The sequence below is a fragment of the Phascolarctos cinereus genome, unplaced genomic scaffold (genome assembly GCF_003287225.1).
Source record: "Phascolarctos cinereus isolate Bilbo 61053 unplaced genomic scaffold, phaCin_HiC Scaffold_3;HRSCAF=262, whole genome shotgun sequence".
Lineage (NCBI taxonomy): Eukaryota > Metazoa > Chordata > Mammalia > Diprotodontia > Phascolarctidae > Phascolarctos > Phascolarctos cinereus.
The window spans coordinates 248,150,641-248,174,576 of record NW_027555736.1 but is presented as its reverse complement, the minus strand read 5'-3'; the positions used below and the strand labels follow the sequence as shown (position 1 = coordinate 248,174,576).

General features: G+C 37.7%; 1 protein-coding gene across 18 annotated transcripts in view; it reads right to left on the bottom strand.

Annotated features, from left to right (window-relative positions):
* GPHN (gephyrin) overlaps window positions 1-23,936 on the bottom strand; it is a 789,636-nt gene that overhangs the window by 63,675 nt on the left and 702,025 nt on the right. For all 18 annotated transcript variants that reach the window (XM_021004811.2, XM_021004814.2, XM_021004816.2 and 15 more), the window contains 2 exons: window positions 23,236-23,389; window positions 8,702-8,823 (listed from right to left, as the gene is read on the bottom strand). In XM_021004811.2, coding sequence (XP_020860470.1) covers window positions 8,702-8,823; window positions 23,236-23,389 — 276 coding nt within the window. The remainder of the gene's footprint in view (window positions 1-8,701; window positions 8,824-23,235; window positions 23,390-23,936) is intronic.

The following is a 23,936-nucleotide window of genomic DNA, read 5'->3' as shown; positions in this document are numbered from 1 at the left end:
TCAAAGAAACCAGGACAAAAAGATGTAAAGGAAGTACATTCAGCAGTGTCAGACCTTAAATTATACTATGAGGTGAGAGTATTGTTTGAGTGTGAAAAGAATAATTTTTTTTTAAATTAAGATTTTCTTGTATAAATAAAACCTATATAGCTAAGAATAGAAAGAATGAAGAAAATTGGTAAAAAAAAACTTTCACAGACAACCTCTCAGATAGGATGAGATTGGGTTGCAATGTTGTTATGGTGTAGGATATGATGAACTGATTGATTTAGCAAAAATTTAGCATGATTGACAGGGCAAAGACTTGGACTTATGAAGGAAGATGCCATCCACCTTCAGAGAAACAGATGATAGGAGGAAATAAGCATAGTACTGTCTTACATATATGTGTATGTGTATAGATGTGTATGTTTATAGATATCTATGTGTATGTATATATATCCGTGGTTAATTGTAGCCTTCTTTAGGGTGGTGGGGGAAGAGGGGGGAAAATAAAGTAAAAAGTGCACAGCAGAGAACAAAAGAAAACCAACAAGGAAGCAAAGAAAAGCTGGGAAGCTTTGAAAATAATGTGTAGTATTTATCATATAGGTTTTCTTGAAATGGAAATTTACTGTTTGATATTGAATCCTCTCTTATGGTCTGCTGTGTATATGGCAATGGTGTTTTTTTCCTTTTTTCCTTTTGTTTTTAGGTTTAAAATTTAAAAGAAATTACAAAAAATGAAAGGAAGAACTGATGGAATCTTTTTCTTGTTTTCTTTTTTCTTGGAGGGGGGAATCTGTGTTTTCTTTTGCAACATGACTAATACACAAATGTTTTGTATGACTACAAAAAAAATTTATATCTAATTGCTTGCTGTCTCAGGGAGGGAAGAAGGAAGGAGGGAATTTAGAACTCAGTTTTTAAAAAAAGAAAGCTAAAATTTGTTTTTACATGTTATTTTTAAAAAATATAAAAATTATAATAAAAAAAAAGGAGTGACTGTTCCTCTCTCTGGACTGTTTGGCATGTAACTGTTTCTGTCTCTGTCTCTCTAGGACTTTTAGGGAAGAATAAGGAGGGAGCTAACGGCAGTTCTGCATATATGTGATGCACAGGTGAACCTAAGCCTGAGCCTCTGGCTGCTTTTCTTTTTTGTGTTTCTTTCCTAGTGACCATGAAACAATTATGAGAGAGAGAATTTTTTGGGTGGCTGTCTTGGGAATTCTGAGTCAATGTCAGCTGTACTTTAAGAGGAGCACCCTATGGTACTTCTTGGAAAAAAAGATGACAGAGGGGAGTTTGCCAGAAGATAGTTACCTTAAGGTGCTGTCTGGACAGTGCATTGGCAAGACAAAGGTGAAATACCAAGTTAATAGTATCATAAACATATCAATTTAAGCACCAACATCTCAGGAGAGTATAATATGCTATTGTGTAATGTTTAGGTCTTTGTCATTGTACCTTCTTGTCAGTGTTTTTTAGGCTTTTTTTTTGTGATAGTGGATATAAATACTTGTCCTATGCCTGATATATATGGTATATGGAGTTATCTTTCCACTCCATATAGATTTTTAGACATGAACCAAACCTAAACTCTAAGTGATTTTCCTCAGGGCTCCATGAAAGGAGTATAAAGAGCCCGAGATTTTAAGACAAACAGCCTGATGTCTTTTTTTAGGGGCTAGACTCTTCTAGGACTGAATCCAGTCTGCATCTATGATGAAAAGCTAAGAATCCTTTAATGGGAGAGAGTGGTTCAGCAAACAAAGGTATTGGATCAGATGACCTCCAAGCTCCCCTCCAGTCCTAAACCTATGATCACACACAACTGGCCTGACTCATTTAGTGATTTTTAAAAATTCTAAGCTCTCAAATTAAACTTTATTTAGCCCCATTCTAAGATCACTGTCCTAAGAAACTTCTGCATGCAGTGAGGTGCTGGGGCTTTTTTGTGGGCTCCTAAGCCCTATAAGAAATCATGACAATAGACGTCACAAAACAAGGTCAGTGACGATTTATACTGGAAGCGCTCTTACCCAGTCTTTAAGTGATCCCATTGATAGTACTTTGTAAAAGAGCCAGTCAGAAAGCCCAGCCCCAGTGCTTTATAAATTCATTCAACAGCATATATCTTTTTGAGGCAACAATTCCCTCTGCTGTTTTTTCCTAACTGAAGAGGAAATAGTTCATTAAAAAAAAGGTCAGCAAGTATGACTTGCCAAAGTCAATTTAGTTTTTCTAGTGAGAGAGGAAAAATAGCACCTAAAACAGCCCAGGATGTGCAGAAAGAATTGCCTTGCAGATACTGGCTTTCTGAAGGACCTACTTCCCTATGGCCTGGAATGGAAGGTGCCTCCCTGATTTTACACACTACAGAAAAATATCAATGAAACACACAAATGCCATAAAATACTAGTAACCAGAATCTTGCATTTTTAGGAAACTGTTACATGACATGGTCAAAGAGTTGATTTTTATCCATTTTCAAAGATACAATCAAGAAAAGTTAACATCAAAATACACTATGAAATTTAATCATTGATCACTCTTGTTTTTGACTCTTGGAGTATTTAAGTTATGAAAACATCTGAATATGAACATATTGTACTCTAGATGTGAGGAAGTCCTGGCTAACAAAGAATAGAATCAAACCTGAATAATGAAATCCTGTGTAACAAAAGTGAGTCTATGATATGTAGGATTTTTCTGAAGGGGGATTCAGTTCCAAAAAAAATTGCCCTCTAGTTGGAGGAAAAAAATTACACGTTATGTATATATAGATAGATAGAGGACACAGGGTGAGTTGAAGATTAAGGGGTCATATCTGGAGAATAAAATTAAGGGATGAGAGAGAATTATACTCGGAGAAGAAGAAAGGGAGAGGTAGAATGGGGTAAATTATTTCACAAAAAAACCCAGAAAAGTCTCTTACAGTGGAGGGGAAACGGGGGAAGGCGAGAGGGAATGAGTGAATCTTATTCTCATAGGCTTACGGAGGGAATAACATACACACTCAGTTGGGTATGGAAATCTGTCATACCCTACAGGAAAATAGGAGGGGAAGGGCACAAGAGAGCAGGGGGATGACAGAGAGGAGGACAGACTGGGAAAGGGGGTAATCAGAAGCAAATACTTCTGAGGAGGAACAGGGTCAAAAGAAAGAATAGAATAAATGGGAGGGCAGGATAGGATTAAGGGAAATAGAGTTAGTTTTTCACAACATGTCTACTATGGAAGTGTTTTGCATAACTGCACATGTACAACCTATACTGAGTTGCTTGCCTTTTCAATAAGGGTGGGTGGGGAGGGAGGAAGAGAGAAAATTTGAAACCTAAAGTTTTAAAAACATGTTTAAAAAAAAAGTTTTCACATGCTATTGGGAAATAAGAAATACAGGAACTGGGGTACAGAAATCTATCCTGCCCTACAGGAAAATAGAAGGGGAAGGGGATAAGAGAAGGGGGGAGAGATAGAAGAGAGGACAGACTAGGGGAAGGGATATGCAAAATGCATGCCATCTTGGGATGGGGGGAGGGGGGAGATGGGGTGAAAATTTGGAACTCAAAATCTTGTGAAAGTAAATATTGAAAACTAAAAATAAATAAATTTATATTTTAAAAAAGAATACAAAAAAAGTGAACAAAACTTCTTCTGAGCAGATTAAAAAGAGATAAAAGGTAAAAAAAAATTGCCCTCTGACTTCTCATTTTCTCTTTCATATTGTTCCTGTCAGCCAGGAAACCTCTCAGGTTTCTACTCTATCTTTTCCCTCATGCTTTCACATTTCCCTGAAAATTCATTAAATGGAGTCAAAGGTAAAAAGATCAGTGCTCATGCACTTACTAGGTGCTTAATAATGCTTGCTTGATTGATTATAGCTATCTAGATTAGTTTGATACTTCAAAGATGTGATTTTGTTGTTTGACACAACTGGTGAGAAATGATTTACTTAGGCTACACAGAACTGCAAGGGCATTTGCAAAGTCAAGAAAGGAGGTTCCTATAGTGTAGTTCTTGCCAAATGAATGCAAGTTGTGGCTGTATTTGAAGAAGAGAGGCCTGGTTATCCAGCTAGCTAACTCATGAAACTTAAGACTCATCCTCGAAGGTGGCCACAGCACCTTCTTAAATTCTGCATAATATAGCAAAAATAAATTTAAAAAAATCTTAGTAAAATATTTTAGAAGATTTTGGAAATGGTTGTTGAGCTTAAGCTCATTGGTTGTGATAGGTCCCGCAGGTTAGACATGGTTTGATTTTTGTCTTGGAATCCTTCTTAACTAGTACAGTGCCAGACACATAGCAGGTGCTTAATAAATGTTAACTTATCTATTGCTCATAAAATGTGGAGATTTTAGGGGAAATCATAATAGCAGAGCTTTGCCAATAGAGCATGTGAGTGTATTTCACACAGTTGCACATAGACAGGGCAAGCGGGAAGGAGGGTGTCTACCTCCCTGCCACAACCGTGCTCTTAAAAATCACCCCTGGCTTTCCAGTTGCGAGCTCCACGAGCCTTCGCCGAGATTTCATCCTCTCTCATCATGTGTATCTGAAACTATCGGTTGCTGTTGCTGTCGAGTTGTTTCAGTCGTGTCAGACACTTCTGACCCCATCTGTTTTGTTGGGTTTTTTTTTGGCAAAGATACTGAAGTGGTTTGCTATTTCCTTCTCCAGATCATTTTACAGAGGAGGAAACTGAGGCAAACAGGGTTAAGTGAGTTGCCCAAGGTCACACAGCGAGGCAGTATCTGAGGCCAAATTTGAACTCAGGAAGATTCATCTTCCTGATGCTAAGCCCAGTGCTCTATCCATTGTGCCCCCTTGCTACCCGATACTAGTGGCTCCCCTTTCCTTATTGAAACTCTTCTTCCTTAGCTTCTCTAGCACTGCACTCTCCTTAACTGTTCCTTTTCCTAGTATTCCTTCTACCAACTAAAGGGGAAGATTCTGTCTCGGGTCCTCTTCTCTCTCCACTCTATGCTTGCTTCCGTTCGTGATCGTACATCCCCCCCCATTTACTATAATTTCCTCAATGTATAGTTTTCACCCTGACCTCTCCAAAGCCCTAGTTTTGCATTCCCAATTGGCTACTGAACATCCTTTCACAGAGCACCTGGGAGTCCCTAACTGTTTAAAACCAAACTCATCAGCTTCATCCCTCCCCTAAATGTATCCTTTTGACAACAATATCAGCTAAAGAAAAGGAAGGCATAGGAAATATAGTCAAGTTGATGGTGATGAAGAATGAGGACGGGGTGAATTGTAGTATACGAATTCCTAGTGTGAGGTTTTTATCTGAAAGCACTTCACATTTATTTTCATCATATCCCCTCTGACATAATATTATGACTGCATGTGGTCTAGCTCAACAAAGCAGGCTGAGCTGACTCCAACAGAAACCAGGGCACCCATAGTTTCTTTGCTAATAAAATCCCCCCTAATTTTGCTAGATTACATAAAGCACTCAATTTTGTACAGAGTACAAATGTTTGTAGCAAATAATCCCTCTCAAAAATTATTTATGAATACAGAGAGGTAGTACAATACCATGGAAAACTGTAGAATCGTAAGATCCGAGTTCAATTCTTGCCTCTAACATTTACTACTGAAACAAGTCAGTTAGTTTCTGTCTCAGTTTCCATGTATAAAATGGGAATAATATAATTTTAACTTTCTATCTCATAACTATTGTGAGGAAAGCATCTTTAAAGCTCATAAATGTGAATTAAGTGCCTATGTGTAATACATTTTTCTGTGTACACTAAGATTATAATTGTTAAAATTTTGTGTGCACATTTATAAAGTTTTTGTGTAAACTGAAAATGAGTTACCTATAAGCAGGGTTTGAAGGCATGTATTAAACCTGCTGATAGTATCAATTTGGTAGGAGTAGGTAGTACTTTACTAACTACCTTAGCAATATTACTCATAGGTTGGAGAAGTTTAAAGTCTAATAAGGACAACTGCTGAGTATATAGATAAAGGAAAAATAAACTGCATTTATACAACACAAAGCAGATGGGTTTTGTACAGACATGGTAGTAAAAGAGGAATTACAGGAATTTAGAACTGGAAGATATCTTATAGGTTATGTGGTTTAACTGTACAACTTTGTAGATAAGTTAAGAGGCTTTAGGGAATAGAAATGACTTGCCCAAGGTGACAGCCTCAGTACTTGCTGGAAGTGGGATGCAAATTCAGGTTTCTAGACCTCCCCCCCCCGTTTAGAGATCTTTCCAATACAAAATTCGATCATAGGGAGTCATCTTGGATCATAAGTTATACATGAATTAGTGAAGGACTCCTACAGTGAAAAAAAAAAAGCAACCAAGATCTAGGATCAATGTATGCAAATTATGGAGAGGCAAATTTTGGTTAAACATAAGAATTTTTTTTTCTAGCAATTAGAGTCGTAGAAAACACAACAGGTAACTTTCTGAGACGGTGAATCTTTAGTCACTAACTGTGTTCAAGAAGACATGTATGACCGTCCATCAGGGATATTGCACGTGGATTTTTTAAAATTGGATTGGTAGGGGTTGGACTATATCATCTTAAAAATTCCTTCCTACTCTAAGATATTAACAATAGCTAGCATTTATATAAACCTTTAAGATTTGCAAAGAATGTACATATATTATCTCGTTTGATCTTATAATTCTTGGGATGTGGGTTGAAGACTAGACACTTCTTTGGGTGTAGGTTAAAGAATATAACCTCTCCAGGTTTGAAAAAACAGAGTTGTTTAAATTTATTTAAGATTGCTATTTCTTTTTTATCTCTCTTGGCCACAGCTGGGTAAAGCTGGTGAGTACTTAGAGACTATTATCTCCTCTCATTTTGCATACAGTGTAGACTTTGTCCCAGATCCCTTCAGGTTTTCCCTAGTGGTTTTTATATGGTAGCTTCTATGTAATGTTTTTGTTCTCATTAGCATACAACTGCAAAGGTAGCTAAAAATGAGGGGGGAGGCAACTTTCCTAGAATACCAAATGACTTTAGCAACAGAAACAAGAAGAATTTAATCTAAATTCCCTATGCAGATTCCCGTTAGAACACTCATAAATGCTTTTCCTCTTGTTACTGGGTGGATTCACTTTCACCTCTACATTTTAATCTAGTTATTTCTTAGTTCATTTTAGGGCTTTTCAAGAATGAGAATGTGCAGATACTCCAACTTTTTATAATGACTCATTCCGATGTGAGGTACTGACAGCAAAAAGTAAGTTTACCATTGGAGACTGGGAGTTGTTTCTGATTTTATTTTTTAACCTGATTTCCCTGCTGGCCCCTACTATGTATAATCCCAAAGAGATGCCAGAGAATACTCTTCAGAGCACTACATGAACATTATTGGCTGTGAAACGTGAATACATCCACTGTACTGGCTTCAGAAAATGGAGCACCAATGCCAATAAGAGTTTTTTCAATGGTGACCATTCATTTAAAATCAGAGCTATTGGCTGTTTGTTTTTTTTTTAAATGGCGGTATGGCAAGTGATTAACAGTGTTTTGGAAGACAAAGCAATGAGACAAAAAGAGTAAGGAGGCATATGTCTCATTACTTAGAGAAAGTCTATTGTCAAGGTACTTATAGAACTCATTGTTGTGTTTGAGACTAGGAAACAAGGAAGCCTGTGAGGTCTGAAGTAGTTAGTTGTTGGTTAGGAAAGACTCAAATTAACCTGACTGCCTTATTTTCCCTATTTCATGGCTATGTATTTCAGGATTTCATGCCTTTGTGCCTCAGAAACTTTTCTTCCTCTTCTTAGCACCTGATTTTATCTTTCTTGGAGTTGTTTGCATTAGTATAGTTTTCAAGGGCTGGAAACCTGTGTGAAAGAAAGATTGGTTGCTGGCCAACTCAAAATTCACACAAATTCTGTTTTTCTGTAATTGGTTCTTTTCACTCACTTGTATAACAGCTGGTTAGGGTTAAGATTATATAGTTCATGCGGATGGAACACAGTGATACCAATCAGGCCCATATCTAAGTACAAGACTCTGTGCTAGGAACTCAGCTACAGACCAGTTGTAGGTTAAACATCGAAGTCAAAACAAATGTCAAAGGTTTTCAAAGGTCAAAAATTGTCAAAGGAAATGACCTCCACCAGAAATAATCTTAGAGATTATTATAGAAGAGATTGAAAAAAATGTGGAGACAAGGTGACTGTAAAGAGTGAAATGACAGAAAAGAAATGAGCAGTTTTTTAGGTGTCAAGGTAGATGCATGTTTCATGGACTCAAAAGTCAGCACTGAAAGAACTGGAATGCTTAGGGATTATGCATTCAAATTTAAAAAAATCAGAATTGGAAGGGGTCTATGAGTGCTAGTACTGACATCCTTCCTACTTTACTCACCTGTGATCTCCCTAGCCCTTACTGCAGTAAGCAACAGGAATGAGTTGCAAAAACATTAACTGATGTTAGGAGTAGGAGGAGAAAGCCAACACCATAACATAAAGATTTCTATAATGAGAAAACTCACAGCAATGCAGAATTTTCCTTTTTTTGCTTCAATAGCCACTTCCTGAGAAGAAAAAATCCCTACAGGATATCAGTATCTGTATAACCCTCTGGCTCCCAAAGACAGACATAAATTAAAACATTTAAAAATTTTCTTTTTCTTACCTCTTTGGGTCAAACTCCACTAACTTTCTAAAGAGCCATATTTGCACAATGTTTACTTGTCAAATTAACATTCAATACTTACTTGTCTCCTACAATTCCCAAGTTGATGGTTGGGTAGCCGTGTTCCTGAATTGTTGCTAGGAGAGTTGAACGATTGCTGTCTCGAATCTTTCCTGGTAAGAGGTCATCTTCAGGATTCAGCAACTACAACCACCCCCCCGAAAAAAAGACAAAACCCCACCAATTAATCTCTTATGATAATGTTTTCTTGAAGGGTGCAGTTGTCTTAAGTATATCCATTCTTCTCTGATAGACACATGTAATTGAATAAGCCCTGAGCTTCCTCTGCCCATATTCCGAAATAAACACCCTGTTTTAGAAATAAGTCAGTACAGAATTTATGCTAAGGAAATACAAAGTAATTTGGGAGTTTGGGAGAGTACCGAAAGCTATGGGGTTCAGGAAGGGCCTTATGTAGGAAGTGACCTTTGGGATGAATGTTGAAGGAAGACAGGTTCAGGAGGTAGACGTGATAAGGGAGAACACCTTTGGGGAAATCCTATACAAAGGTACAAAAGAAGATGAAGTACTATGTATGGTTATAGTACATTAGCCAGTGGGGTTGGAACTTAGATTGTGAGAAGGAAAAAAGGATTGGGTTAGGACCTGAACTCGTGATTTCACTGATACAGGGGACTCCAAGGTTGAGAAAGCCCTGGGGTCCATTCACATAAAGGAAGGGGAACATGGATGATGACCCAGTAAATGAGATTGAGAATGAATGGTTGGACAGGTAGGAAGAGAAGCAAGAGAAAGCAGTATCATGAAAACCTGGAGCCGGGAGCAGGAGGAGGCAGGGACAGGGGACGGAGAGTATCTTGGAGGATGGAATGGTCAACAGTGTCAAGTGCTACAGAGCAGTCAAGAAGGATGAAACCTGGGAAAAAGACGCTGGGTAGCAAGTAAGGGATTGTTGGTAACTCTGGAGGGAATGGTTTCAGTTGAGTAGCAGAAACCATACTGCAAGGGGATAAGAAGTGAGTAGAGAGGGCTTTTAAAATAGAGGGTTTTTAAAAAAATAAGTTTGCCAGAAAATATAGGATGATAAATTTGAAGGGATGACAGGGTCAAGTGAAAGTTTTTTAAGGATGGGGGAGATTTGGGCAAAAAGATTCAGGGATAAAACAACTTAGTGGAACTGTAGAATTTCTCATAATAAGTTTTTACATGTAATAATATGTTGAATTTACATAATAATCTTTTCCCCCCCAAGGAGAATAAATGCTTTAGAGACAGGATCTATTAAATCCCTCAGATTTCTTGCCCTCAGAACATCCCTGTTAAATAGCCAGGTTGAATATAGACCGGTATTAGATTGGAACATGGCCAAAACATATGATTTACTATCCCCAATCTCAAAGGCAAACCTAACATCTAAGCCTCTCTGCCCCCAGTGTGCATATTCAATGATAGCATATGGTCCCAGTCATGGTAATGAGCTTTCATTCTCTAAGTCACCCAGGTTCATAATCTTTGTCCTCCCTGACTCTTGTCTCTTCCTGATCCTCCACAAACAATCAGTTGCTGTCACTTATTGATTTTATCTCTACCACATCTCTTGTATCCACCATCCTACTCAAGGCCCCCAGGGTGCTCTCTCAAGAGGGTCTCCTCAGTGCTTTCCCTGCTTCCAAACACCGTTGCTCCCTTGCTCAAAAACCTCCAGGTCCTCCTCATTGCTTCCGTTATGAAATATGTCTCAGCCTGACATTCAAAGCTTTAGATGAGTCGGTTCCAACTTGCCTTTTGAAAGTTATTTCATATGACTTCTTTTCATGTATTTGATGATCTAGCAAAGCTGGACTACTTGTTATTCCTTGAACTGAGCATTCTAATTCACCTCTTCATCCCTTCCTGCAGTCTCCCATGTCTGGAATCTCTTCATTTCTGCCTCTCACAATCCTTTTCTTTTCTCAAGGCTTATCCTGGGCGCCATTTCATCTGTGAAGCCTTTCCTTGATCCCCCCAAGCCTCTCCTTGATTCTCAATCAATCTCTCCTTCTTTAAATTACTTATTTACTTATCTGTGCACGTGTCATATTCTCCACTTCATCTCCCCAAGAACATAAGCTCCTTGAGTGAGTGTGGACTATTCTGTCTATATCTTTATATCCTCCACTTTTAGTACAGTGCCTTGTGACCAAATGAGATAACGTCTGTAAAGCTCATGGCACGGTGTCAGGCGCAACTCTCACTTAATAAATACTGATTCCCTCTCTTCCTCCCTTGTACATAGCAGGTACCTAGTATATTTGTTGAATCTTATCGGTAAAGCATTTTGACTTAATGTTAGAAAAGTCCTAGCAATTAAAGGCCAGACCCTAACAAGAGGTAGTAAGATGGAGGTAGGGGTAGTATGCCCAGTTTATTCAGCAGCCCCTAAAAATTAATAATGTGCCACAGTCATAGCTGGCCTTTGTAGTCAAACTTAGATACATACTTAACACCACCTAATCTTGGGAATGAATTAGGTGTTAAAGTCTGAATATGTTTAAGTTTATTGAAGTCATTATAATGTTGTGGAGGCTGAGGCTTTTTAGCTCCCTTAATCACAGAAGTAGTCTCTATAAGCAAATACTATGCTTATATCATCCCTAGTGTAGGGTATTGCCCATCAGCTGATAAAGTTTTCCTTATTAATAGGGCATTTTCTTTGCCTTTATATCCTTATGATTCCACTAAAACAGTGCCAGAAAAAAACCCAGAAAAATTACAGATTTTTAGAGAGTGGGTCTCTATAAAATTGTCACAATGAAATGATGGATCGTTTAGGAGGTGTGAATTTTACAGTGGAGTTCTAAACATTTTCTTTTTTTAATTTAAATTATATTTTCAGTTCAAATTTTCTCCCTTTTCCCAACTGTCCCTTGTCCACTGAGAAGGTAAGAAATATGATGCCCATTATATATATGAAGTCATGCAAAACATATTTCTACATTAGCCATATTCCCCCTGCACCCCTACCCAAACCAAAAAAAAAAAAACACACCAAAAAACAAAACCAAGAAAAATAAAGGAAAAAATATACTTCAACTAGCACTCTGAGACCACTAGTCCTTTATCTGGAGGGGATAGTATCTTCCATCATGAGTCATTTGAAATTGTGGTGGATCACTGTATTGATCTGAGTTAATGAGTTACTAAGTCTTTCCCAGTTACTCGTCTTTATAATATTGCTATCACTATGTAGATTGTTTTTCTGGTTCTGCTCATTTCACTTCACATCAGTTCATATAAGTCTTCCTAGGCTTTTCTGAAACCATCCCCTCCATTGTTTCTTACAGCACAACAGTATTTTATCACAATCATATATCATAACTTGTTCAGCCATTCCTTAATTGATGGACAAGCCTCAAGTTTCCAATTCTTCACCACTACAAAAAGGGCTACTATAAATATTTTTGTATATTTGGGTACATTTCTTTATTCTCTGATCTCCTTGGGACACAGTGGTATATTGCTGACTCAAAGGGTATTCGGAGTTAAATAACACTTTGGAAATATTTCCAAATTGTTCTCCAGCATGCTTGGACTATTCCATAGCTCCACCAACAGTGTATTAGTGAACTTATTTCCTACCTCCCCTCCAGCGTTGGTCATTTTCCTATTCTGTCATTTTAGCTAATCTGATGGGTATGAGGTGGTACCTCAGAGTTGTTTTAATTTGCATTTCTCTAATCAATAGTGATTTAGAGCATTTTTATATGACTATTAATAGCTTTAATTTCTTTTTCTAAAAACTGCCTGTTCACTATATCAGGTTGTATGCTGTCTTGAAGAGAGGGAAGGAGAGGAAGGGGAAAAATTTAGAACTCAAAATCTTATAAAAGTGAATGCTGAAAACTAAAAATTAATTAAATAATTAAAGAAAAAAACTGCCTGTTCATATCCTTGACCATTTATCAACTGGGGAATGGCTCCAATTTTTATAAATTTGGCTCAGTTATGTATTTGAGAAATAAGACCCTTATCAGAAAAACTTGATGCAAACTCTCCTCCCCCTCTCTAGTTTTCTACTTTTCATCTAATTTTGGTTGCATTGGTTTTGTTTTTGCAAAATCTTTCAATTTTATGTAATCAAAATTGTTCCTTTTATCTCCCATGAACATCTCTATCTCTTGTTCAGTCACGAACTCTTCCCCTATCCACGGCATTGACAATTTCTTTGATGTTCTTCCAATTTGCTTATGATATCACCCTTTTTGTCTAAATCATGTACCCATTTTGAACTTATCTTAGCATATGGTTTGAGATATTGTTTTATGCCTAATTTTACCAGACTACTTTCCAATTTTTCCAGAAGATTTTGTCAAATAGTGAATTTTTACCCCAATAGCTGGGATCTTTGGGTTTCTCAAATTCTAGGCTACTGTGCTCATTTGCTTCCATATCTTATGTACCTAATCTAGTTCACTGACCAGCCACTCTATTTCTTACCCAATACCAAACTGTTTTGGTGATTATTTGGGATATGGTACTGCTAGGCTGCCTTTCTTCACATTTTTTTTTCATTGATTCCCTTGATAGCCTGGACCTTTTGTTCCTCTAGATGAATTCTGTTATTTTTTTCTACCTCTTTAAGGTAGTCCTTCAGTAGCATGATTGGTATGGCATTGAATAAGTAAATTAATTTAGGTAATATTGTCATTTTTATCATATTGGCTCACCCCACCCATGAACAATTAATATTTCTCCAATTATTTAGATTTGTTTTTATATATGTAAAGAGTATTTTGTAATTGTTTTCATTAGTTCCTGTCTGTGTCTTGGCAAGTAGAATCCCAAGTATCTTGTAATGTCAATAGTTATTTTAATGGGATTTCTCTTTCTATCTCTTCCTGTTGGGTTTGTTGGTAATATATAGAAATGCTTTACGTGGGTTTAGCTTATATGCCACAACTTTGCTAAAGTTTATAATTGCTTTAACTAGTTTTTTAGTTGACTCTCTAGTGCTCCCTAAATATACCATCATATCATCTGCAAAAGGGATAGTTTTGTTTTCTTGTTGTACATGCTCTTTCCTTCAATTTCTATTTCTTGTTTTATTGCTATGGATAGCATTTCTAGTACAATACTTAATGATAATGGTGATAACGGGCATCCTTGCTTCGCCCCTGATCTTACTGGAAAGACTTCTAATTTATCCCCATTACAAACAATGCTTACTCTTGGCTTTAGATAGATAACTAGTTATTATTTTAAGATAAGTTCCATTTATTCACATGTTTTCCAGTGTTTTTTAGTAGAAATGGGTATTGTATTTTGTCAAAAGTCTTTTCTGCATCTGATGATATAACATGATTTTTATTGTTTTTGATATGGTCAGTTATGTTTAATGTTGAACCAGCCTGACATTCTTGGTATAAATCCAGTATAGTCACAGTTTATGATCTCTGTGATATGTTGCTATAATCTTATTTAAAATTTTGCATTAGGGAAATTGGTCTACAATTTTCTGTCTCTGTTATTGCTCTTCTATGTTTCAGTATCAAAACTATATTTAGAAGGAATCTGATGAGACTCCTTTACCTATTTTTAAATAGTTCATATAATATTGGAATTAATTGTTCTTTAAATATTTGGTAGAAATAGCTTGTAAATCCATATGGTCATGGGTTTTTTTCCTTAGGGAGTTCATTTATGGCATTTTCAATTTTTTTCTATGATAGGGTTATTAAAGTATTGTTTCCTCTTCTGTTAATTTAGAGAATTTATATTTTCATAAATATTCATCCATTTCTTCTAGATTGCTAGTTTTACTAACAGATGGTATTTTCCCCTAAGTACTGCTTTGTGGCTGCATCCCACCAATGATGGTATGTTGTCTCATTGTTGTCATTCTCTCTCTCTCCCTCTCTCTTTCTCTCTCTCTTTTTTTGGTGAGGCAATTGGGGTTAAGTGACTTGCCCAGGGTCACACAGCTACTAAGTGTCAAGTGTCTGAGGCCAGATTTGAACTCAGATCCTCCTGACTCCAAGGCCAGGGCTTTATCTACTGTGCCACCTAGCCGCCCCTGTCATTCTCTTTAATGCATATGTGTTCAGTATTGATATTGACTGATTGTGTATGATACCTTTTAGAATAATATAGTTTTGCTGAATATCTCTTTTAATTAGGTCTATTTTTGTTTTTGCTTTATTTTATACACACACACACACACACACACACACACACACACACACATATATATTTACTCTATGTGTGTATGTGTGGGTGTTTCTGTTTTACATGTAACTCCTGTTAACATTTTGTTGGATTCTGGTTTCTAATACACTGTGATATCTCTTCAGTTTTATGGGTGAGTTCATCTCATTTAGATTCACAGTTGTGATTGCTAACTCTGCATCTCCCTTCATCCTATTCTCTTTTATTTATCCTTCTCTCTCTCTCTTTCTTTTTGTTGCCCTGTGCCCTCCTCAGAAGTTTATTTTCCTTCTGACCACTGTTTCCTTTAATTTACCCCCTCTCTAATCTCCAGCCCCTTTCTCCTAGCCCCTAATACTTCCTTGTTGGGTAAGATGAATTTCAATACCTAACTCTATGTATGTGTATATTTATGTGAATATATATCTATATATAGATAGATAGATCTATACATATCTATCTATATACACGTGTGTGTGTGTGTACATGTACGTTATATATATGTGTGTGCATGTGTGTGTGTATGTGAGTATATATATATATATATATATATATTCTTTCCTCTTTGAATAAGTTCAGATAAAAATAAAATTCAAGCACTTTTCACTCTACCTCCTCTCCAATTTTCCCTTTCACTGTAAAAGCTCTTCCTTGTATGCTTCTTTTATGTGAAATAATTTTCCCCTTTCTCCCTCTCCTTTCCCTCTTCTTCCAGTGCATCTCTCTTTCTCACTCCTCCATTCTCCTTTTGAGATCATCCCAACCTAACAGACTTACACCTATGCCCTCACTCTAAGTAGACTACTTCTAACTGCTCTCATGATAATGAAGTTCTTAGGGGTCACATGTATCATCTTCCATTCAGGTACATAAACAATTTAGCCCTATTAAGTCCGTTATGACTTCTCACTGACGTTTACCTTTTTATACTTCTCTTGGGTCTAATGTTTAAATGTTCAATTTTCTATTCAGCTGTGATCTTTTAGTCAGGAATGTTTCAAAGTCCTCTGTTTAATTAAATGGAGGCTCCCCCACCCATAGGATTATACTCACTTTTGTTGGGTCGATTATTCTTGTTTTAAATCCTAGCTACTTTGCCTTCTGGAATATATGGTGGCTGCTAAATCGTGTATAACCTTAACTATGGCTCCACGGTATTTGAATTTTTTCTTTTTGTTTACATGATGTATTTTCTTAACCTAAGAGCTCTGGGGTTTGGCTCTAATATTCCTGGGAGTTTTCATTTTGGGATCTCTTTCAGGAGGTGATCAGTGGGTTCTTCTGATTTCTGTTTTGTCCTCTAATTCTAAGATGTCTGGGCAGTTTTCCTTTATAATTTTTCTCTTTTTTTGATCATGACTTTAAAGTATTCCGGTAATTCTTAAATTGTCTCTCTTTGATGTATTTTCCAGGTCAGTTGTTTTTACTATGAAATTTTTTTTCCATAATTTCTTCTATTTTTTCCAGTTTTATTGTTTCTTAATGTTTCATGAAATCATTAGCTTCTATTTGTTTTTAAGTTGAACTTATCCACCTTAGGTCAAAATGGGGAGGGAGGATACTGCAGCCAATACAGTCCATTAGCCTACTTGTGGACATGCTCAAATTATCCTTCCTGGACACTGTCTTTGTTGATACCCTTGTTCTCTACAATCCCTGTCCCCTCCTCAGGACCATAAGATGGAGCTAAGTCCTTTGGCTTTCTTTTCATCCTACCCTTTAGCTTTTCCTTCTCCAGCAGTCCTGACTGCCTGATTCTTTAAAGTGAAAGGATTTGGCTGCTCCACAGCCCATGCCTGGCAAGGAACTGTGTCAAAGAATACTCTGGAGTTCCTACAGACTACAGGAATGTATTCCTAAATTCCAGACCTGGTGACTATGGAGGTAGAAGGAAATAATGTTTCATGTCCTTTTAACTTTGAAGTTGATCCTTTTAGTCTCTTAATTAACAAACTATTTTTAAAATTGTACTTCATGATTCATGAGTACCTTGTTGCATTTTAGCCCTTGAGCCTGAATCACTAGCCCAGTGTATTTGGTGTCAAGGTGACATGTTTTTGTGTTTTTGCTATGCATTATGGTTCAATTCATTTTTAGATGGGGGAAAAGTATTTTTAAAAGAAAGGGAGCCCTGGATGACCAGATACAGGATTTTGGTTTCCAGTGGTGATAGCACCGTTTGTTACATATATGGGGAATTCTTTTCTTAGCATAAGAAACAAGTTCCTATTCACCCTGTTTGATTGGTACAATACACATCTAAAGATACTGATTAAGGATGGCAAAAATATTCTTAGGCTCTTATTGACATTACTGCAAAAGCTAAATTGGCAAAGCAAAGAGCATGAGAATAAACTGTTCCTGTTTATCAGGCAATTAAGAGTCAGAGATAAATGAACTTTAGACCTTTGAAATGTGCCTTTAAGGCAGAGAAGCATTTAAAAGATCTGTCAGTTATTAGGATTATGCGATCATTGACCTTGAGCTGCAAGGGACCTTGGAAGCCATAAAGTACAATTCTCTCATCCAGCAAATTAAGAAAGTTCCTATCTATTTCTGAACAGAAGGGAGAGAAGGCCTCTGCCTTAGCGTTAAGGCTGGAGAAGCTCCCATAGTGGGCTGTAATCAAAGGTTCAGTGTACCTTGAGTGTGAACTGACATGCTCTCACTGTATGAGTGGCATGAGACTTGTGTCATATAATCTACCTCAACAACTTGACCTTTTTTTGTACCAGCAGTTTAATAAAACTGCTTTCTCTGAGATGGGTGGTCTCAGGAAAATACTGGCATGACCATGGACTCCTATAGTCTATAAGCTTTATTTATAGGAGGGTAGAGAAGAATAGGAAAATGAGGTAGAAGAAGATAACTAAGGTATATCAGTATACCATGCTACAATTTTAAGATGGCCTTGACTGTCTTCTTTGGAATCAATGGTTTTCTGTGTTGAACCTGAGCTGTGGACACCACATGATTCTCTGAGTAGAGAGGATGATATGGAATAGATGGTTTTACTCTGTCCACTGGGATCCCACCAATTTGAGGACATGGGATTTCTAGGGCTCCTATAACTTTTTGTGGTTATGTGGAAAAACTGGTGGTTGACACAAACCCATCATGAAGGACTTGGTGTATCTGGATGATCTTGTTGTAGCTGGGAAGATGTTAGAAGAGCATGAGGAAAGACTGTTGAAACTTTCAAATGAGTTAGGGGTTACTAGTCTGAAACTGTCAATTTATAAGTCCCAGTTCTGTAAGGTCTGACATGTACATAGGTCATGTAGTATCCTAGTAGGGAATACTGATCCCTGAGAATATAAAAGAAGGGCTCCTTACTTTGTCATACTTACAGGACTGTTGAGAGATGAAGATTTTGCTAAGATTTGGTTGCTACTATCAGAAATTTCTGAAGAACTATCCATCATTGCAAAATCTCATTTTTTCAAAGTGATTTCATTCATGGTTACATGGCTAAGTTATAGAGGTGTGGTACAGCAGAAAGAACACTGACTCGAGTCAGACAACTTCAGTTCAGATCTTGTCTCTGACACTTCCCTTGCATGTAACCTTGAACCCTACACTTCAATTCCCTCATCTGTAAAATGTGGTGGTTAGACCAGATGGCCGCTGAGGTCCTTTCTGGCTCTGGGTCTATATATGGTCTTATAAAAACCAAAAGTAGAAAGGCAAAGGAGGGAAATCCTTTCTGAACTCTCTGGCACAGTTTATAGATCATTACTACGACAAGTGTGAGCAGGCATTTAAGGATATGGTTAACTGCCATATACATGTACCATTGTTGTATTTTATAGACCGAACAAGCCAATGGAGCCAGGCTAGGGGGCTTGAAAGCAATTTTATACCAGTAGAGTAATTATGAACAGAAGCCTACTGCATTTACCAGCTGAGGTCTGAATGGCAGTTGTTCCATCCACAAATTAAAGTTCTTGGCTCTCAAGTGGGATGTCACTGCTAGGTTCTAAGATGATGTACCAGACTTGATTCCAAACGCAGATGAACAATAATCCACTGATATACACTCTAACAAGTGCTAAGTGAGCCAGTGCCAGGTTAGAAATGGTTAGGAGCATTGGCCAATTATGAAGTCAGTGGGTATTACTGGCCAGGCGGGGTGGGGAACCTATGGCCCTGAGGTCACATGTGATCCTCTAGGTCCTCCAGTGTAGCCTTTGGACTGAATCCAAACTTCACAGAACAAACTGGGCCAAGGAAAACCAATGTGAATATATAATGTTCCCCTGTCACATAGAATCTGAGCATCAGAAGTCCTGGATAACTCCTCAAGAATAGGGTGAAAGGAATGGTACACAGGCAGTGGGACCACTCACACAACAAAAAGTAGCTGCAAGTCTAGGACTCAGAGAATGACTTTAGAAGCAGTAAATGTCACAGCACTGAACTTGTCTCCTCTGCCTTGATTATCTTTGGTTGCAAGCACAGCTGCAGCAGGACCTCCTATGAACTGTGCCACAGGTAAGGAGACAGGACCACGGCCCTCAGCGAACTCAAGCTTTGTTTCCCAGAAGGCATCCTGCTAGCAAGAGAGTGGAAGACACTGGAGCTCTGCACTGGGATACTGCACCAGAGTGCAAACAGTCCTAGCCAAGGTATAAGAAGGCAGCAGGTAGTACTCAAGGCTTATTGATCCATGGTGACAGAAACACTTCATGATGATTCTGGACACTTGGATCAAAAGAAAACTCAAGCTGACATAGAAAGGGCTCTGTTGGCCCAAAGTGGCTTTAAATACATTTGAGATGTATTCCTGGGTAAAGAGTGAAGGTGTAACGCACGTAGCCAGAGAGTGACCAGTAATAGAAAGTATGTGAAATCTACTTTGTGTGAAATCCAATAGATGATCCTCTGTTTATGTATGTGTGAGCAATGACTCACTCAGTCAGGATTTATGAAATGCCTACTAAGTGCCAGGTACTGCTAGGCGCCAAGGATAGAAAAACAGAGATGTAACAGTCCCTGCCCTCAAGAAACTTAAACTCTTTTGGGAAGACAGCCTGTACATAAAGAGAGAGACAAACATGTACACACACGAAAAATATTTACATGATAAAATTTATAAAGTAGCATTTTTGAGAGGGAGGGCATCAGGAAAGGCATATGTGGTTCCTGAGCTACTCCTTGAAGGACATAAAGGATTATTAGACGCAGAGGCTAGGAGGCAATCAGTTCTACTGGGAGAAAGCCAGTGCAAAAGCATGCAGATAAGAGATGGAGTGTCATGTGCGAGAAATGGCAAGAAGGCTAGTGTGGGTGGACTGTAGAAAGGGAGAAATGGCAAAGGGAGACATGTATACAGAGGAAGGAAAGGCATGTTGAGACCAGGCTCTGAAAGATTTAAAATGCTAAACACAGGAGTTTATATTTGGTCTTAGAGCAATGGCAGCCACTGAATTTACTGAACAGAGAAGTGATATACTTGATCAGACCTGTGCTACAGAGAAATCATTTTGGTAGCTTTTGTGTAAAAGAGATTGCAGAGAGGAGAGAATTGAGGCAGGGAGACCAATTAGGACGTTACTACAATAGTCCAGGAGAGAGATGATAACAGCCTGAACCAATGTGGTGGCCATCATATGTGGTCTACGGTACATAACCCTCATAATATATTACAGTATCCTATCTATCTGTATGTGGTCTTTTTGTTTGATCTACTGCATTCAACTTTGCAATGTGTTTTGTATTAGGTATTTTCATTTGACTGCTCTAACTTTGTTATAGGATGCTATAGTCTCTGTTTAGGCAGATGATATGTGTTTGCTACACTGTATAAAATTCTAATTTGCGCATCAGGTTCTGTGCATCTGCATGTGACCTGTGGATTTGAGGTGACTTCTTGAGACTATGCTGTACTCAAAATAAAGACTATTTTACAATGTGTACCCACAGCTGGACATGTGCATACCTGCAGTGTGATTTGCAGGGACTGCATTTCTTATTTCTTTACTTTTGTTTTTACAGAGTGGGAGGAATGTCTTGGGCAGGGGGGAATGCCACCAAAATTTAGACCTTTAATATCTCAGGTTTGTTGTTAGTGTAAGAGAGTGAATGAGTGGAATTTCAGCTGTATACCTGGATCCAGGAATCTTAGTAGAATCTTGACAAACCAATGGAGCAAGCCAAGATGAATGCCTGCAGAAAGTCTTCAGCAGGCACTCATGCTGACTGCTGGTTACGTATAGAGAAAGGGAGTTGTCAGGACATTTATATGAGGGGTTTTCCAGATGTGATGAAAAGAAATTGTCCTGAAGCCTAAACTCTTCCCCACTGGTGTATCAGTCTATAGAAGAACACCTTAGGAACAGGTATTGAGAATTCTTCTAACGTCTTACATTTCCTTTTCTGTTGTTTGCGTAAGTTTCTACTACCATGGTAAAAAGTGAGCATCTGAGTTGACTTGACACAGGTATGGCAGCTCAAGCCACATAAGGTACACTTCTTAGACTATCTTCTTCCTCCTTCAATAAACCCCAAGCCTATGGGAGGGCCAATGCTTGCTACCACAAGTTAGTAATTATTATTGATATTATTAACACCTTTTGTTATCCCCAGAGTCTTGAGGGTAGGGACTGTTTCACTTTTGTCCCTTTGTACTTCCAGCACCTAGCTCTGGGCCTAGCCTTATACATAGTCAATGTTTAATAAAGGTCTGTTCAGTACACTCTTCTTTGGTTCAGTACACTACGCTAGGTATCAAGAGAATAACAAAGATAAGACACAGTCCCTGCTGTCAAGGAACTTACAATCTTATATATGATAATACACGTACAACAATAAATATAATAGTGAGATAGAATCTGATAAGGATAATGTGAAAGCCCATACTTGGGATAAAAAAATCACTGCACATGTAGAAGATGAGTACGTATGTATAACTGTAGGTATGTGCAATAAACTTCCTGACACACAAAATGGCATATTTAACGTCTGATAGAACAACATAGCATGAGCATCATAGTTTCTCATGCAGAACACCACTGTTCCATGGAACATGGTTTGGAAAATGCTAAACTAGATGCAAAGTATTTTTAAACAACCTACAAAGACACTTAGATAGAAGGTTCCCATAAGTCACATTAAACCCAATTCCTGATTCTCAACATCCTATTTGAATCATTTGGTCTATGGAATATGAAACGCATCCAGCTTCTCCTTCACTATTATAGTAATATAATTACTATAATAATTGTACTGATAATAATTCTTGTTCTCTGATCCTAGAGGGTTAGAAGTCAATAGATAATACTGGAAAAACAGATGAGCACACCCACTGAGAACGAAACAAATGTGGAATGTTGATTTTACCTTCATTAGCAATATAAGAGGAGATATTTTTTTTTGTCCCAGGGAAAAGCCACAGGGTAATGTCATATTCAGGACTTTAGAAAATTAAAAATAACAGGCAGTAATAAAAAATAAAGGCTTTTCAAACCCAATAGGTTTTTTTTCAAAAGATGTCCTCCTTACATCTTTTGACAGTAATATTTTAAATAATTAAAACATTAAAAAAAATCTTGTCCAGTCAGTCACTTAGCAAGTACTTATCAAACATTTACTATGTGCCAGGCAGTTTTCATATCTTGAGTTTCCAGAAGTGAAAACTAAACGTTTAGCCCCAGAATTCCCCTACTGAAATGTTGCATATCCCAGACAAAAGACCTAGAAAGTTTGGAAGAGTCATCAGCTAGGACCAACATAAACTTAATTCAACTTCCTGAATCAGGCTTGAAGCAGCATTTTGACATATTAGAAGAGCAAGATGCCTTTAAGAGAAGAGACTAAACCTCAGTCTCCTCGTAATGATAACAGTCACATGGCCTTTTGAGCAGGGAGAAGGGCTAGCTCTGGTGTCCTGACTGATAGCATTACTCCCAGCCCAGGGGTAGTCCAATATCTCAGTAGCAGGGTGGTCACACTTCACTGCTGTTGTGGCTTAAGTGTTGAAAATACATACTCAAGTATACACAGCTTCCAAGTGATGATTTCTGTCTCTCCTAAGGGATGTGATGGTTACAGAGGCCACTGGTTTTAATACTTTATTCTAATGAATTGAAGGACATCACTGCTTCTAAACCCCTAATTTCTAATTTCTTTGGGCAACATTTTCATTTTCTCTACCTAAACTACTTGGAAGCCATCCTCCTACTTTCCTGTTGGAAGATCATCTTGTCATAGGATTATAGGTAATAACTGGAAAGGGCCTCATCTTCTCTAAACCTGTCATTTTACAGAAGAAGAAACAGAGATAATTTCTCAATATGGACACAAGGAATGTTAATTCACAGCATTTTAGGTAGATCCACAACCCTAATCAGAATTAGAAATGCATTAAGTTGAAAGTAAGTTTTATTTTTTATTTTATTCTATTTTTTTTACCTCATTCCCTGTTGACATGACCGCAACTACTGGAAACTTGTTAACTTCAACTTCTGTGACACCAACAGTTGCCAGGAGACCAATCTCTGATGGGCCCATGTGGGTTCCCTTGGCCAATACACATTCCCCTCTTTTAATGTCATGGCCAATGGGTCTGAAAGCCAGAATATAAACACAAAGGTTGTGATTCAGAATAGCAACTTTTCAACTCCCCACTATGTACCCTGTATACCTCCAGCGATGGAGGTCACTAAGGGAAGAAATACAAAGAATCTGGACAAGAAGTGAGGCCCATATAATTTAGTATTTATACCTTTAGAGTTAAAAAACTGGCTACTATCTAAACATACTGTTTAAGAGCAGGCATTTTTTTTGTGTGATGGATCCCGGCTTCAGAGATTAAGGCAGGATCCAGACTTTCCATTATTAAACATTAAAACTGTTCATACATGTAATTTCCAAACTTTTGCCTACTATAGTACCATTAAACACACACACATACCCACCCAGAGTGGATATGTGAATGTATGAAGGTAACTAACTGTGTAATCTTCAGTATTTGGGATGTTTAATGTGGCTGGTTAATTCAGCTGATTAGAGAACTATGTTAGCCAAGTTAGTTTTGCGTCTGAATCTCACATGAGGTAGTTTGATCCCCTCCATTCAATGGGAATAGACAGTATCTTAACCCTATCTGGCAA